Genomic DNA, 18,807 nt, shown 5'->3' with positions numbered 1-18,807 from the left:
TAGCCACCTTTTGCTTTGATGACTGCTTTGCACACTCTGGGCATTCTCTTGATGAGCTTCAAGAGGTAGTCACCGGAAATGGTCTTCCAACAATCTTGAAGCAGTTCCCAGAGATGCTTAGCACTTGTTGGCCCTTTTTGCCTTCACTCTGCGGTCCAGCTCACCCCAAACCATCTCGATTGGGTTCAGGTCTGGTGACTGTGGAGGCCAGGTCATCTGGTGTAGCACCCCATCACTCTCCTTCTTGGTCAAATAGCCCTTACACAGCCTGGAGGTGTGTTTGGGGTCATTGTCCTGTTGAAAAATAAATGATGGTCCAACTAAACGCAAACCGGATGGAATAGCATGCCGCTGCAAGATGCTGTGGTAGCCATGCTGGTTCAGTATGTCTTCAATTTTGAATAAATCCCCAACAGTGTCACCAGCAAAGCACCCCCACACCATCACACCTCCTCCTCCATGCTTCACCGTGGGAACCAGGCATGTAGAGTCCGTCCGTTCACCTTTTCTGCGTCGCACAAAGACACGGTGGTTGGAACCAAAGATCCCAAATTTGGACTCACCAGACCAAAGCACAGATTTCCACTGGTCTAATGTCCATTCCTTGTGTTCTTTCGCCCAAACAAGTCTCTTCTGCTTGTTGCCTGTCCTTAGCAGTGGTTTCCTAGCAGCTATTTTACCATGAAGGCCTGCTGCACAAAGTCTCCTCTTAACAGTTGTTGTAGAGATGTGTCTGCTGCTAGAACTCTGTGTGGCATTGACCTGGTCTCTATTCTGGGCTGCTGTTAACCTGCGATTTCTGAGGCTGGTGACTCGGATAAACTTATCCTCAGAAGCAGAGGTGACTCTTGGTCTTCCTTTCCTGGGGCAGTCCTCATGTGAGCCAGTTTCTTTGGAGCACTTGATGGTTTTTGCAACTGCACTTGGGGACACTTTCAAAGTTTTCCCAATTTTTCGGACTGACTGACCTTCATTTCTTAAAGTAATGATGGCCACTCGTTTTTCTTTACTTAGCTGCTTTTTTCTTGCCATAATACAAATACAAATACTAACAGTCGATTCAGTAGGACTATCAGCTGTGTATCCACCTGACTTCTGCACAACACAACTGATGGTCCCAACCCCATTTATAAGGCAAGAAATCCCACTTATTAAACCTGACAGGGCACACCTGTGAAGTGAAAACCATTTCCGGTGACTACCTCTTGAAGCTCATCAAGAGAATGCCAAGAGTGTGCAAAGCAGTCATCAAAGCAAAAGGTGGCTACTTTGAAGAACCTAGAATATAAGACATATTTTCAGTTGTTTCACACTTTTTTGTTAAGTATATAATTCCACATGTGTTAATTCATAGTTTTGATGCCTTCAGTGTGAATGTACAATTTTCATGAAAATACAGAAAAATCTTTAAATGAGAAGGTGTGTCCAAACTTTTGGTCTGTACTGTATATGGATTGTTACTTTTTAAAAAGTCACAAAAAAGGCTGAGATTCGACTCCAATAAAGAAGGTGGAGTAAAAAGTGTACAAATAGTTTTAGACAGAAGATTCAGAATTAAACAGTTACCAAATTTATTCAACGTTGTGCGACACTTTGATAAATTTTATACAAAAATAAACGACAAGGCAACCACAAGGAAAAGTGATTTAAAAAAGCCTTGCTAATAATTCCCTGTGACATTTTGAAGCCCATAGCATATGTTCCCCCAATGTCTACTCTGCAGGTTGTGAGCTCCACATACACGTGGAGGTAACTATTCTAGATGTTATAATTAGGGATGAGCGGACCCGTAGTTCGGGTTCTGGTACACATCCCGAACTTCAGTCTAAAGTCCGGTTTGGGTAACAGAACTGTACCCGAACTTGAACCAGAACCTGAACCCCATTGAAAACAATGTAGACCCGAACTTTGGATCTCTCTCGTCCCGGGACTTCCCCCAGAATTCCGAACATTGTAATGGACGTCCGGGAGAAGTCCATGTTTGGAGTTTAGCACAAGACACTAATTATCCGGTTCGAACCCTGAACTTTTAAGTTCGGGTTTGCTCATCACTAGTTATAATCAAATATGTCCCCTAGTGGCGACAATGGGAAGCCAAAATGTTTACATGTATGGGGGGGAAGAAAACAGTGCCCTGTAATAAAAGGTCCCAAACCAGTAGTCTTATTAAAGGGTAACCAAACGTTTAAATATTTTTTGATATGTTGTAGCCCCTGTTTAGTAATGCTAATCAGTGATGGTCCTGAATCCCCCTTTGCCCCCACTAACCACTCAAACCAAGGGGCAGAAGTGGTCAGCTGATCCTTAGAGCGTGGGCTGAACATTGTCCGCACCCATAGACTTCATATTGAGTCCGGACATCGCTCTGCTCATGATCTGAGGACAAACTGCTTCTGCCCCTTGGCATGACCAATCGGGGGAAACCCCAACTGTTCAACACCTCTAATCGGGGGCTATAACATATAAAAAAAATATTTAAACATTTAGTCACCCTTTAAGTATACTAGGAGAAAGATCCAAATTATTTACTTAAAGCTTTCTCTGCTTTTTTTCTTGGATGTCTGGCCGTCACTGACTGTTTGTACAGCTTCATTTCTGGCGCATTGCTATTAAGAGCTGTGAAAAAAAAAATCTAGAAAATTAGCATGCAGGCTTTTAGGACATAAGTGGAGTCTGTAATTCTTTACATTGCAAATGTCCTACTGTACTGATGCAACCATTACTCACTTGTTGATCCACTGTTGGTTGACTCGGTCTTCTCACTAGAAATAGATATGAGAGATGGTCAAAATGGAAGACAAAAACTTACATATGAGCATATAGTCCATAATGATGAGTTAAAGTGACTCTACAATGATCCAGTCACTAGTTCCCAGATTTATAACATTTATTTTTGAAAGTTTTTCCCCCTGATAATAAAAATGAGCTTGGCTCTATGTGGATTCATAAAATGCTCATCCTAATATCAGGATCATACAGATGTTCTGACACGGATTTTCCAAGCAAATATGCCAGCTCCATCAGGTCTAAGAGAGCTATGTAATAATGTATGCCGTGTGTGTTGTGAAATCTGGTGACGGATCTGTGGTCTTACATCCAAGATTCAGTTCGACTCGCTGATTGGTCTTTTCAGTCACGGCTCGAGCAGACAACCGTAGATTCTCTTACCCGAGAGAATCGGGCCAAATGACGCACTGATCATACGCATAGTGCGATCTGATTCTCTCGGATGAGTGAATCAAAGGTCACAGTGAGGAGAAAATCGAGAACAAAATTTCTCCATCTTATCCATTGTGTCAGTGTGCGGAAATCGAACTGCACTCAGATGTCATCCGATTGCAGTCTGATATTTCCCATGCACTCATTGACTTGCATGGCCGAGTGCAATCCGAATACTGGATCAAACTCAGGCATGCAGCGGTGTTTTCTGCGGACAGGATCTGTACAAGAAAAATATCAGACATGTGCACAACACTAAAAAAAAACATCGGTCTAAGTGAGAGCCGATATTTTGTTGTATCGCACTTGGATTGATAATCGGTGGTCTGAACCTGCCTTTGAAGAGATTGTTCACCAAGATTCACCTCTTTCTGGCGCCACATTCAACGGAAGTACACAGTGTATGGAGCTGGGAAACAACAGAGATCTACACTGATTCTTGGGTTTTGTAGCTTAGCTCCCATTGAAGTGAATCTCAGCCTTAGAGGAGAGTCACACAGCCGTATAACTAGGAAAAGGATCACAACGCAATGCTAGGACTGGCCATTGGCTCTTTTGACAGGAGCGTGACAGCTGCATAGAAATACATGCCTTCACGCTCCTGTCAGGAGAGCCAACAACCAGTCCTAGCATTGCGTTGTGATCCTCATCGGAGTTACACGGCCGTCTAACTCTCCCCTTAGACAACACCTTTAAGATTCAGTAGATGAATTAGGTTTATCACCTGTGGATGCCACCAGTGCTCTGACATTTGCACAATCAGCACATGGAGGTGACCGATGGACGGGACATCAATGCTGGAGAGGCGGCAGAAACCAAAGCAGCAGTGGATTCATAAGTAAAGAAATTATTTCCTTCTTTTATAGCGTTCCCGATCTTAGAATTTAGTAAAACTGCTTTAACCATCAAAGTGTTTGGTAATTTCTCAGACAATTAAGCTTTTTATCATCTTAGGTAAATTCCCACAATGAGGATTTGATGCATTTTTTCCACTTCTTTTGTTCGTAAGCAGAAAAACGCAGAGTATTACAGCTCCAGCAACGTGGATGAGATTTCTATAATTCTCATGGACACTGTGCTGTTATTTTTATGCTGCGGAAACTGACCTGTGGTGCGAAGTTTAATTCCTCAACACGTCAATATCTCTTGTGGTAAATGTGTGTTATAGTTACAGCTTCTCCCCATAGACTTGAATGAGATGGGGAAAATTCACAGATAAAAACTGCATATGCGGAAATGCAGCGAAAATGCAGCATGGTGGCTCAGTGGTTAGCACTGCAGCCTTGCAGCACTGGGGTCCTGGGTTCTAAGGAGACCATCGGCAAGGAGTTTGTATGTTCTTCCCGTGTTTGTGTGGGTTTCCACTGGGTACTCTGATTTCCTCCCACACTCCAAAGACATACGGATAGGGCAGTTATATTGTGAGCCCCAATGGGGACAGTGAAGATGATGTCCATAAAGCGCTGAGGAATTAATCGCACTATATAAGTGAGGAATAAGTGATTTTAAAAATTTGATGCTCCACAGACATAAAATACAGACACTCGGATAGTACAAGGATGACAATACAAATGAAAATTGTTTTCTGGATAAAAATCTGACAATTTTTCTTACCCTTGCCTGATCCCGGACTAAGGGTACAATCACACAGACTTGTACTAAGCTTAAAAATCCACATAAAAAACTGCTTCAAATATCCTTTAAATACTCTTTGATGTGGATTTTAAAGCGGATCATCTTCAAATTCCATGTCTAAAAAACTGGAACTGTATTTTCACCTTTTATATTACTGGAAAAAAAGGTACCCTTATAAATCTTGAGTATATGTGATAAGATTGTATACAGATCCACCCATCTAATGTCAGAAAGAGGCAACACAAAATGTTCTCAGTACTGTATGCATTTTTTACAGGCACATTTGAAAACTATAATAAATTATTAAAGGGGTTATCCAGTGAAGCTAAGCGATCACTAGACCACAGGACAGGTGATACCTTATAGATTTGTGGAGGTCCAACAACTGGGACACACACCAATTAGCAGAGTGGGGGACTTTTATCCCAGTTAAAATGCAGTATGCATGCTTGACCGCCGGTCCATTCATTTCCTATAGGTCTGCCAGAAAAAGCTGAGCTTGGACCCATGGACCTCAGTAGCCCCATGAGAAATGAATGGAGCAGCTTTCAGGCATGTATGCACCCGCTCCTTCGGGGATAACAGTGTCCTGTCCTGTCAATCACTGTGGTTCCCAGGGGTTGGACCCCAACCGATCTATAAGTTATCACCTCTCCTGTGGTTAGGTCATAATTTATGTGCTCAGGGCAACCCCTTTAAGATTATACATGAGGTGTCTGTAGCTTGAAATATTAATATGAACACATTAGCAGCAATTGTAAAATGGTAATATTAGAATAATCTGTAGTAGAGTATCCAGTCTTCAAAAAAATCACAAAAGCAGAATATTTTTGTACTCACAGTGGAAAAAAGTGCCCAATTTGTACATATTGTCCAAGAATTTACGTATGGTTGGCTACCCTGGCACGAACAATACCCTGCACTGAAGAACCAGAGCACTTTATTCTTTTGGTATATTATAAAAATGCTCCTGATGCTAATTGTTAGAAATGTATTGTAATACTGCATGCACTTAAAGGCTCATTTGCACAGAATGATTTTTCATTCATGCAACCAATAATCTGAGAACCTCCTAACAATCGCTCTAAGTAAATGGCCAAAGTGATAATTTACAACAGATTAGTGTGTTTATTGTAGAGAAAATGAATGTGTAAAAAGTAATGTTGCTAGTCGGTGCTGTTGATCCATGCTATATAATGATGGTCTTCTATGTCTATAGAGAGCTGACAAATAATTCTGAGTGTGTGGGTGTGCGAACAACAAGGATTAAGTATCAACCCCCCAATAAAAAAACTATTTCTAATGGCAATGCTACAGCAATGGCTGATCTGTCAGTGGGAAGAAGAATGATGCAAAACAACCTCATCTTTTCAGGTTAACTTCTAGCTAATAATATGGTGGACACTTCAGAAATTAAATGCCAAATATCTGTAAAAAAGACATTTCTAAAGTCTAATGCAGAACTTAGTCATCAGAAACAAAGCAAGAGGTCTCCAGGAGAATATGGCATAGTAACTACCACCATGGTTGTTATTAAACTAAGGCATCAGGGATCAAGACCTTAAAAAGATCTACCTGGTTGCCAACCGAGGCTGTAATAAAAGGTGACCTATTGTTTGGGTTACAGTATAAGTGTCTGCTACATGTGTGATCATCACAGGCCACAATGCAATGTTCACCCATGACAATGTCTTCCCTCTCTATACCTGGGATTTTCGCTGTGGGAACTTTGCATTAGAGCGCTCTGGACTAGTCCCGTCAAGCTAGCAATCTGTTTCTCCATTGCTTCCATCCGTTCCCTGCAAAACACAGAACTAGGAATATTAATACTACATTTTATATCCAGTGGAAGTGACTTCTAATTCAACATAAAATCTTGGATTCAAATGGTAAGTGCACACCATATCACCGATTCATTATTGGCAGGGTTTTTATTTAAGTTACTTTCCTTTTATGTATTGTGGCATTAGTTGCCAATTTTATCAAAACGGCGAATGTGATTTATAAATTTGGCGCAAAGTCAAAAATGTGCTTTCTTACTGTCTTGAACTGTTTTTTGCGACTTTTGGCAACAAAATTTGTCCGTGCTCAAAAATACACCAGAAGAGAACTGTAGTGAAGTTGCTCCAAATTGTGCTAATTTTTAAGAAGTCACAATTGACGAATCAGGTGAAAACATCAGGAATTGATAAAGTCCGCCAACAAAGCGGAAAACAAAAAAAAACAAGCGAGTACATATAAAACAGAATTCAAAAAAGGTGCTAATAGAATAATGAATTGAGTGCAGACAAAAAAAAGGAACAAAATGCACAAAATTAGACAAATAACAGAGGCAAAGGCAATGATGAATCGGGGGGCCCATGTCTTTTAGACACCGGTGTACTCACATTGTTCTTGAAGCAGAAGACGTTTCAGGAAAACAACAGCAGTGTTTCCTATAGCGTCTTCTGGGACGTTTATAGCTTCATTGTTGCAGCAGCTTTATTTCATATATAAGATAGTGGCGGTTTCCAAGTGAAAGCCACCAGAAGAATGGACAGGTCACTTATTTTAGCCGCTTCACGGCTTTTGAAGCCTGAAGCAGTTAAAAGAAGTGACAAGATGGAACATATTCACAGGAATATGACATTGAAGTGCATATGTTCCTTTTTGGGGTGTTTTTTTTTTGCAGCCCTGAAAAAGACGTTGTGTGCACATAACCAAAGGTAATAAAATCACAAAAATGCCTATCTACTGTGGATGAAAATATCTACATTTCCAAATGAGATCTTTGCACGTATGACTCTCCTACAAAGACTCCGATCAAGATGATGAAGAAACGTCAGCGCAGACACATTAATCAGGTTAATTAATAAATGATGCAGTTATGAATAAGATAGCAGCGCTAGAAGACTTCAGCAATGAACATCTCATTATTGGACTGCTATTTTGGCATAAGGCATGTTGATTTATTAATACCCTGAAATGTGTTAATTATCAGAATCCATCTTATTACGTATCATGCCGATTGCAGAGAAGCCATATAAATATTGCTATATTATGCTTTTAAGGATTTTACTGACGTAGTCGCTAAATGATCTCCATGATAATAACATTTACATTGGTTCAGCCTCAGCATCTACATTTGGTCCTCTGGTATATACAGACCCAGGAACTGCCATCTTTCTCCTGTTTAGGGCCCTACATTGATGCCATGTCTCTTTGGAAAGTCTATACCAACCAAGGCCCCTATGACAATATTAACCCATAGTTTCTGCGAAGTAAGATGTTTGCTGTTGGCTGGATACTCTTAATATTTGCTCCTTTTACTGGCCTTAAAGGGAACCTGTTACATTGCACATGCAGTCCAATCTATGGACAGCACATGGTATAGGGAGGGAGAAGCTGAGCAGAATGATATATAGGTTTGTTGGAACACATTCAGTATAACTTATATAATATTCATTGAAATCCCTGGTGCTTGTATGTATATGAGTCCAGTGTGCGGTCCTACTACTGATGGACAGTTTTCTCTGTATGCAGTCATAGAAGGAAGACTGTCAATCACTGAATAGGACCACACACTGGACTCATATACATACAAACACCAGGGACTTCAATGAATAAAATGCAAGTTTTACTAAAACTTTTCCTACAAAAATGTATATTATATGATCAGCTCCTCCTCCTCTATAACAACCTGCCTGCAGATCAGATACCATTTTTAACATGACTGGTTCCCTTTAACAATTAATATCTCCTTTCTATCAACCACATTTTTGATAGTGCTCAGGTATATAATGCTTACTAATGACATGCCTAAGATATCTTGAGATAGGAATCTCGGTTAAAAAGTGAAGAAACTTGCCATTGGCCATATGGGTAATGGATGACCAATACATAAAAGTAACAGGTCATTGGTCTTACCTTGTCTCAACTTCTTTGGTGGGCACTGGAGAGCTGAAACCAGACAAAGGACGTTCACCTGGTCCAGGGAATATTTCATTGTTGCCCGAGGAAGAGCTGGGATTCCTCTGCTTACCCACAGGGCTGTCCATAAAAACAGAAGAAGAAGAATCCTTGCGAAATGTCTGGCGAACAGGGGAGGAGCGGCTGGAAGGCCCTGAATAAGGACTATGGGGACCTTGACTCTGGTTGACTTCGACCATCCTTCCATCTGACACCTTTTGTGGTGAGGACGGTGGAAGACGAAAACCCATTCCAGGACCATAGGTGTCTCCATATATCTGGGAATTAGGTTTGTACATTCCATCTTCTAGATCTGTCTGTAGAGCAGCTGCAGAATAAGTGCTCAGGGAACGCACTGATCCACGCTTATATAACCCCCCTGGGTATGCAAAGGGGTCCCCAAGTCCAGCTAGGGACTGAGTGGATGTAATGCTAAGTCTTCCTTCATGGACCATTGCATAAGGATCTGAATAGAGTCCTTCATTCTTCACCAGCACGACATTCTTGTTGGTCAGATCTTCATCAGGCTTCACATCCCGTCTCTCCAAGATAGCGCTAGGACTAGGAGAGACTCCTTGGGCTGGAGGAAGGCCAGACATTCTGTCCCCATGATGCACGGGACTTCCAGCATAGGAAGGTGGTCGTCCACCACTGTAAGACATGCGGGAGCGTGCTGGGGAAGAGGACTGAAGTACTGGAGGAGGAGACCCAGAGGCCAAGTGAGGAGCAGGAGACATACTATTGAGGCGTCGAGTAGGAGAAGAATCCCTGGACCCATACATCATCTCACGCTGTGAAAGAAGAGTTGCAGAATATGGTCAGGGCAACCAAAATATTTTAAATACACGAATTAAATAGCATGCAAATTATGAAGGATGAGAATCTACCAGTACAATATATTTTCTATTCTAGAGACAGGCATGCACATTGAGACCAAAGCTAATATGCTCATGCTGGTCAGTGAATAGATATAATACATATATACAAGACATATGAAACAGGGCACACATCATTCATCCAACAGCCACAAGTCACCACACTTCTATTAATTTCGCTATGTATGTACACACATGCAGGGTCAGATTACAGCAATGATGTCCTGGGGATCCTCTCACATGCTTTATTTGTGGACTTCTGGTGGATTTTACCATATGATCTTTTCACATGGTGCCATCTGTGATAATGTGTGGGCACTATACTATGATGCTATATTTGGGCATTGTATAATAATAATTATAATTGCACTGTTATATGCTCACTATATGGCACTACTATGTAGACACCAGTATTGTATATTGATGTTATATGGAACTTTGTTACAGTATACTTTAGTTAATGTTATATTTCACTTTCTTTATAATATTAGGAAAGGGGTCCCCAAACATCTGCCCAAATGCTTCCATACACTTTGATCTAGCCCTGCATACATGCCAAATATAGCTCACAAGATATCCAACCAAAGAGACAGACGTACATGCACATACATACGAAACCGCAGGACAACACATACATTATACAACATCCGCTTACATACAGAAATAGTAACTCCATCTACCTCTTTTACAATATACAAACTTGCTCACAAACATACATATGGTGGCATAGAATCGGCAAGTGCAGATTACTGCAGCACATAGTATTGCCTAGTGCCCCTTAGTGCATGAAGACATACAGTATAATATACAGTATCTGTACCCATAAGTACACCCAATTGTGTAGTGTGAGTGTGGGAAGGGGGACAAGGGCATCTGATCTGAGCACAAAATTCTTAGGGGTGCAAAATAAAAAAAAATCTGAATAACACTGGCATCACTAGCACTAAAGATCCAAAGCAATGCACATGCCCAGACCCCTGGTTCCTTTCCCTGGATCTCTGGGTGAGCGCCACTGTGAATTTCATAGTCAACAACATAACGTTGATACTGTTGGATCCTGTGATAGACCATGGGCTCCCTTAACCCCCAACCTTCACCCTATAGGCCGTAGGTTGACATAGACAATTGCTTACAAGACATCAGCATCCCAGTACAGGTGGCACAACGACAACACTGCCTATGCACTCTGTGGGCACAGTGGAGGAGGTCACAAGAATTATTTGAGTAAAAAGTGGCACAAAGGTAGTAGCATTATCAATTTTGAAGGTGGCACTCAGGGGGTATCATTACTTTCTAAGCCAATGTTGATGTGGCATTATTTATTTTAAGAGCACACTCTCAGGGTGCATTTTTGGGTTAGGGGCACAATAATGTATACACTTTCTCTTGTAATATTTTCTTTCACCTTATAATTCTAATTCAGCGTATTTTTACTTCCCCATTTATTAGGTAACACTATTGTATGTCCACTGTATATAGTAAAATACTTACCGGTTTCCATCTTCTGCCATTTCCAGCACTGCTCTTGTCCTCTCAGGCAGCATGTGACTGCTTCTTTTTCTTGCCGGCTCACACCCCCGATCATTACTTCCTTTCCCAGTGTAAATCGTTTCCTATACTTACATTGAAAAAGTGACATCTGGCCCACACAAAAACGATGAGTGACCCAGCTAATGACAAATGTGGTCACATGACACAGGAGAGGACTGGAGCCATGCTGGAAACGGCAGGAGACAGCAACCGGTAAGTATTTTAATGCACATAGTGCACACACATTACTGGCAGCTAACGTATAGGAAAAAAAATACAGAAGTGGTAAAATTATATATGGCTGCGCAAAATAAACTCTCATACAGTAAACGTATACAGCAGCTTTTATTAGAGGCCAGGCTAAGAAGATGAAGAATCCTCAATAAGGCACGTTCTGCAACTCATGTCTAAATCCATTTCCATAAATCACTTTGCACACAGCCTGCTGCTGTTATTCTCACCACATATTAATTAATTAAAATCAGAAGCACATTACCTGCCACCTATCTGTCTCCTGTACCCCTGACAGTAATGAAATGCGCATTAAGCAGAAGAAGGGAAATCCCTGTGAAGTGAAGAAGCTGCAGACATTTGTATGCAGGATCACACCTACAGTCTCCACAATAGGAATAAGAACATGGAGGAAGAAAAGGAGAGGAGCTCTCCAAGATGACTCATTAGCACAGACAAACATCTCAGGAAAGTGACTGCTAATGTATGCAGAGCGAGACTCCTATTACTTACTTGCTGTATACACAGTGCCATATTCCGGATGCTGAAATGACTCTGGATAGCAAAAGGCAGACTTACTTAATGCACATACACCGCAAGGCTTGAACTTAACACAATTTACCCGCCTTAACTGCTTTTTATTCCATGTCTGAAACAACTAGAATAAACATGAGCTAGAACATAGGTAATGATTTCTTATAATGGGGGTAGATCTCACACATATTACTCAGCTGGTATGCCCGATAAGGAACGAATGTTTCTGAACCAATGGAAATCTGGGGAATCTGGTGGAAAATGTATGAAACAAGCAGATTGCTGATATTGCTACCCGTGTAATTAAACCTCCCATGCAAAACAATGCAAGTGTCATACTGATCCATGGTGGTCACTAAAATAAAGAATCCATGACGTTCTTCTGATCACCTGGCCCTTGAAGCTCTAGGTTAGATTAGCCAGGCTTTATTCACAAGACCAGATCAGCCGAAGAGACCAAATGAGCAACAGGAATAAATAGAGCGCTGTCGCCCCGCAGCTTTAGCAATTGGCAAAGGGTTTCAGCTATTGGTCCTACTCCAACCAGATCTTATTGGCATTGCCAATAGATATTCTCAAATATTGTGGAAAACACTCTTTTTAATGACAGTTTCTGTAACACAGAGACAAGTAACAGCCATTTATAGTATAGTGCTAAACAACAAATCTCACCTAACAGTATACACACCATCTTCAATTCCACACACAGAAGCAATCTGGTTGTACAGACAAACAACAGTCATTCACATGCACGGCTCCCATTCCACACAAGGACACACATGCTTCTGGGCTGGGAGCAATCACTGCCACCTACTTCCAGCCCCCAGCCCAGACCCAGCCAAAGCCGGTGACAGCAGTCTGACCAGCGGTCTTTTCCGCTTACTCTCACGTCCCCGTTGGTGATGTGAGGAGCAGGAAACGAGGAGTAAATGGGCTCCTTCCGGTAGATCTTTATAATACTTCTGTCCTGAATGTCTCTGAGAAAAGAAAAAACAGATAAGATGTTAGCTAATAAAATCAAACTGATCACCCAGAAGAGACTCCATGATGCTGTCCTTACTGTGTGTATGAAATAAATAAATATATTTAGCTATAGTCTTTGAATTCATGAATTACTTGGTCACTCTATACAGTTGAAACCAGAAGTTTGCATACTCTATATAAAAAGACACACATGCATGTTTTTCTCAATATCTGACATAAAATCAGAATAAATCTTTCCCATTTTAGGTCAATTAGAATTACCATAATTTTTAATATTTGCCAAATGCCAGAATAATGAGAGAGAGAATGTTTTAAGGCATTTTTATTACTTACTGCAAAATCAAAAGTGTGCATACACTAAGATTACTATGCCTTTAAACAATTCTGGACGGCCCATATGATGATGTCATGTGCTTGGAAGCTTCTGACAGTTTTTTTGGGCAACATCTGAGTTAATTAGAGACACACCTGTTGATATATTATAATGCACACCTGAAACACACAGCTTCTTTGTGTTGCATCATGGGAAAGTTTAAAGAAATCAGCCAAGATATCAGGAAGAGAATTGTGGACTTGCACAAGTCTGGCTCATCCTTGGGTATACTTTCAAGATACCTGAAGGTGCCTCGTTCATCTGTACAAACAATTATACGCAAGTACAAACAAGATGGGAATGTCCAGCCATCATACCACTCAGGAAAGAGACGGGTTTTGTGTCCCAGAGATGAACATGCTTTGGTCCAACATGTGCATATCAACCCAAGGACAAAAGCAAAAGACCTTGTGAAGATGATGGCGGAAGCTGGTAAGATTGTGTCAATAATCACAGTGAAACGAGTACTGTATCAACAGGGGCTGAAAGGCCACTCTGCCAGGAAGAAGCCATTACTCCAAAAGAAACATAGAAAACCCAGATTAATGTTTGTAAATGCACACAGGAACAAAGACCTTCTTTTTTGGAGACATATCCTATGGTCTGATGAAACTAAAATTGAACTTTTTGGGCATAATGACCATCGTTCCGTTTGGAGGATAAAGGGAGAAGCTTGAAAGCTTAAGAACACCATCCCAACTGTGAACCACGGGGGTGGCAGCATCATATTGTGGGGTTGTTTTGCTGCAGGAGGGACTGGTGCACTTCACAAAATAGATGGCATCAAGAGAAAAGAAGATTATGTGACAATACTGAAGCAACATCTCAAGACATCAGCCAGGAAGTTAAAGCTTGGGCGGAAATGGGTCTTCCAAATGGACAATGACCTGAAGCATACTGCCAAAATGGTAACAAAGTGGCTTAAGGGTAACAAAGTCAATGTTTTGGAGAGGCCATCACAAAGCCCTAATCTCAATCCTATTGAAAATTTATGGGCAAAGCTGAAAAGGCAGGTGCCATCAAGGCGATCTACAAATCTGGATCAGTTACACCAGTTTTGTCAGGAGGAATGGGCCCAAATTCCCACCAACTATTGTGAGAAGCTTGTGGAAGGATATCACAAACATTTGACTCAAGTCGTTCAGTTTAAGGGCAATGGTACCAAATACTAATGAAATGTATGTAAACTTTTGACTTTGCAGTAAGTAATAAAAATGCCTTAAAACATTCTCTCTCTCTCATTATTCTGGCATTTGAGAAATATTAAAAATTATGGTTATCCTAATTGACCTAAAACGGGAAAGGTTTATTCTGAGTTCATGTCAGATATTGAGAAAAACGTGGATACGTGTCTTCTTATATAGTGTATGTAAACTTCTGGTTTCAACTATACATGGCACATTCATCTTGAAGTTCTTCAGTTTTCGCAGTAGAATCAGTACCTGATAAAGTCCCCAATCCACTTGTAGTCAGATATGTGGACGGCCTGTTCCGTTCATTTAGATTAGGATGCAATCTAAAAGTCTGAAACATTTATCTCTATACTGAATCTGTCAAAAACTGAACTTCTGGCATTTTTGCAATCTATTTCCCTATCTAAACTTGACATTTTAATTTCTTTATGTAGAACGATGATAACTCTTAGGCAGCATGCCCGCTGTCTTGGGGTTAAGTTTGACTCAGATTTGTCCATTACAATCTATTTTTAATCTGTTGCACATCCATGCCATCTGCACTTCAGAAAAACATCTCCAGAATCTGTTCTTGCCTTTCTGCGAAAACAGCCAGAACTCTTGTTGCATTCTAGTAGACATTACTGACCAGTTTTCCATTCTCTAAACTTATTTCTCTCTTCTCCATACTGAATGCCACAGCCAGGCTTATATTTCTGTCCAGCCTCTACACCGATGCCTCCACCCTGTGCCAGTCACTACAATGGTTGCTCAATGACCTAAGACTAACTTCCTCTGTAATCTAAACTTCCCACTACCATTTACAAAACTTTTCTTAAGCTGCACCAGTTCTCTTGAAGGTGGTATCTCAGACTACCACATTAATTCCGAATATCCACAGTTTTAAACGTGACCCCAAACAAGTTTTTAAGCAGGACTCTAACATTCCTTAATCGTACACCCTCATCCCCTTCTAAGGCTATGTGCCCACGTTGCGGAAATGAAGCAGAAAATTTCTGCTTCATTTCTGCATGTCCTTTCCCGGAAAAACGCATGCGGATTTTCGCAAGCGTTTATCGTGCGTTTTTCGCGCGTTTTCGACATGCGGAATTGCCTTGCAGTTTTTATTACATTGAAAAGGCAATTCCGCATGCAGAAATGCAAAATTAATTAACATGCTGCGGATTTTTGTGCGCATCAAAAACGCTGCGGAAAAATCCGCAGCATGGGCATAGAACTTGCGGATTCTCATTGGGGACCATGGGATGCGGATTACCAAGCGTTTTACAAGCGTTTCCGCTGCGGAAAATCCGCATCAAATACGCTTGTAAAACGCTACGTGGGCACATACCCTAACATTTCTTCTCAAAACTTGATGTTTTAAATTAATAGTATAGCCTGCACTAATACAATTGCTCTGCAAAATTTTATGTGTACTTCCCTATTTTTTTAATCAAAAATGTCTGGACCCTTGTAAAAAAACAACACTTTTTACCTCTTGTGTTATCACTACTTCCTTATAGATTGTCAGCTCTTGTAATCAGTGCCCTCACTCCTATTGTTTGAATTGTTTAATAATTTATTACTATGTAAAGTCCAATATAGTTTGTGCACCCTCTGATTGCAAAGAGATGTGGAATATGTTGGTGCTATACAATAAAAATTATTATGACGCATCTAACTAAGGGTTTTTTCTTTGGTAAACCTTTATCATAAAGTCAGGGTTTCCAGCTGTTTAAATCCCCACTATAAGATGTGGTGGAACCGGGCAGCAAATATTCAATGTCTCCACAGTGAAAATTAAATATAATACTGTTCTCATTGAAATTAAAGGGCTGCAATGCAAAAGATAAAGTTTACAGCAAATACACAAGGAGCTGCAGATTTTTTGATGGGTCTATGTACTCTTCAAGGGGTTGTCCCATAGACAGCACATATCACCTATGCACAGCAGCAATGATCACACGTCCTCCCCAGCGTTCGTTTTGGGTACCCTGTTATGTTCTTAGGATCATAGCAACCCCAGCAATCAGATATCATCTATCCTATGCGTAAGATGATAAATATTGTTTATGTGATAACCTCTTTGAAAGGGAACCTGACAGCCCGGTGGCAAAAAAAATCCAGACAAGTTTCTTCATTATAGAGTGATATTTTTTACTCTGCAGCATTTCCAAGAGAACACAGTTTTAAAAATGAGCCCAGACATGGGAAAAAGAGCCCAGTGGTCAGCTCCTTCCAGCTTCTCCCAACCTGGCTCAATTGACAGGTTTCTCCCTATATGAAAATAGGGAAAGACCTGTCAATCAAACCAAAGTCAGTTGTGTGAAGCCTAAGGGAGTTGCCCAATAGTTATTAAGTTCTCCCACTCCTGTCTCTTTTTTTAAAGGGGTATTCCCATCATGTGTAGGATATGTCATACAGTAACTATGTCATAACTGTATTGCAGATGCATCAAATGGCATCAGCATCTAACTTAAGAACAGGGACCCATCATTGCTGTCAGTGGAGAGGTGATCCTAATTCCAATACGAATAAATGGGATTTCTAACCACCTCTGCACTGATAGTGGCATGCATTAAGGCCTCGTCCTTGAGATAGAGGCAAGTTTATTCATTGGGAACTGCATCTACTATACATTTATTGCATAGCCTGTAGATATGCCACAAATGTATGAGATGAGAATACCCCTTTAATCTAATCTATCATAAAAATACCCCTTTAATCTATATAGTAAATGCGGCAGCGATTTAGAGGAAAAGATAACAAATTAAACCTGCACTCTAAAATGCTATAATATGCAAACATTGAATATATGAAATTGGAACTGCATTACTGCTGGATCATATATTCAATGTATGCATACTATAGCGTTTTGGAGTGCAGCTTTAATTTGTTAGTTATATAGAGTGGCTCTCTTAGCTTGCACCTGTTCACATTTGTCTTTCTGCTTGGAAGTGAAGGTCAGTCTTTTGATATTTCGAGTAAAACATAGCTTTATGTAATAAGGGCACCTGTCTGAACTTCATGTTTCATGTTGTCCGTGGCTCAGGCATCATGAAACGGCTAACAGCTTCTCTTTGAGATATTTCCAGCTTTCATGGAAGATACAAACATGTATTCACCCACTTCCACTTCCCAGAGGACATCACACTGTGGCATCATTCAATTCTTAGACGGCCTCTTACCAAATGGTCACTTCTTGGTCTATAGCCACTCCTGATCCATACCTGACATCTTCTAATTCATAGAAGACATTCCGGGACTCGTCTTTGATTAGTATAGCTGTGTTATGTGATTTCAGCATTCCCATGGTGAGCTTCTGCTGGAACATGTGCACTATAAGAGCATGTAATGTGTCCATGCTGGTGATCTCGTGAGTAATGTGCACCCGTCTCGTCTCGTCACCATACTGCAGGAACAAGACACCTGGAAGCAGAGTGATATTCACTGCATTAAATCTAGAAAGAGGCAGACTCGCACACAACCTCCTACGAAGGTCAGTAACACTGTAAGGAACACATGTATAATTTACGGACCTGGTGAGCGTAGTTTGGTTTGGCTGGTGGATCGAGATAGTGGCAGGCTTTGCCGAAAACGGTTCATCCTGTTAAAACCAAGTGGCAACTCTGCTTCAGACATGGTCTCCAGGGATTCAGCCGAAGCAAAGGACAATTTGGCTGCTTGATCTGCAAGGCCGGGCTGAGAGCTTTGGGAGTGACGCGAGCTCCTAGTCTGCAAACCAAAGAGATACAAAAATTACTGATCAATAGTGTTGAGCGATACCTTCCAATATCAGGAAATATCGTATCGGATTGGATCGGACCGATACCCAAAAAGTATCGGATATCGCCGATTCCGATACCGGAAACCAATGCAAGTCAATGGGACACAAATATCGGAATGAAAATAAACCCTTTCTTTCCTTGTAGGTTAATTCTACATGAAGTAAAACAACTAAGAATAATGTAGAATGTATTACGCGAAAAGCCGGCAATTCATCAGCGGCATACACCGGTACCCGACAATTTAGAACAGAAAGAATAGAGATTCACACATAGATTAGATAGATAGAAACATGTCAGTCACATATATATGAAGTACAGTGACAGTGTTGCTTACTGTACTTGTCATTTAGTGTAAAGGATTTATTTAAAAAAATAATAGTGTTTTCATGCACCGTCTCTTTAAAAAAGCCGGCCGGCAATTCAGCAGCGGTACCCGACAATTTAGAATAGAAAGAATAGAGAATCACACATAGATTAGATAGATAGAAACATGTCAGTCACATATATATGAAGTACAG

The 18,807-nt window shown here is 40.8% G+C and overlaps 1 protein-coding gene across 18 annotated transcripts in view; it reads right to left on the bottom strand.

The window, feature by feature from the left end:
* SRCIN1 (SRC kinase signaling inhibitor 1) overlaps nucleotides 1-18,807 on the bottom strand; it is a 588,125-nt gene that overhangs the window by 37,539 nt on the left and 531,779 nt on the right. For 15 of the 18 annotated variants that reach the window (XM_073683441.1, XM_073683440.1, XM_073683447.1 and 12 more), the window contains 7 exons: nucleotides 18,041-18,236; nucleotides 17,732-17,930; nucleotides 12,787-12,949; nucleotides 8,761-9,593; nucleotides 6,561-6,653; nucleotides 2,728-2,762; nucleotides 2,530-2,616 (listed from right to left, as the gene is read on the bottom strand). In XM_073683441.1, coding sequence (XP_073539542.1) covers nucleotides 2,530-2,616; nucleotides 2,728-2,762; nucleotides 6,561-6,653; nucleotides 8,761-9,593; nucleotides 12,787-12,949; nucleotides 17,732-17,930; nucleotides 18,041-18,236 — 1,606 coding nt within the window. The remainder of the gene's footprint in view (nucleotides 1-2,529; nucleotides 2,617-2,727; nucleotides 2,763-6,560; nucleotides 6,654-8,760; nucleotides 9,594-12,786; nucleotides 12,950-17,731; nucleotides 17,931-18,040; nucleotides 18,237-18,807) is intronic. The other 3 variants (XM_073683445.1, XM_073683458.1, XM_073683446.1) reach the window with 2 other exon arrangements.

Source organism: Phyllobates terribilis, unplaced genomic scaffold, assembly GCF_046119375.1.
Source record: "Phyllobates terribilis strain yellow unplaced genomic scaffold, ASM4611937v1 Scaffold_5__5_contigs__length_657084704, whole genome shotgun sequence".
NCBI lineage: Eukaryota > Metazoa > Chordata > Amphibia > Anura > Dendrobatidae > Phyllobates > Phyllobates terribilis.
Note: the sequence above shows the minus strand (reverse complement) of the source record. Positions and strands in the feature narration are given on the sequence as shown.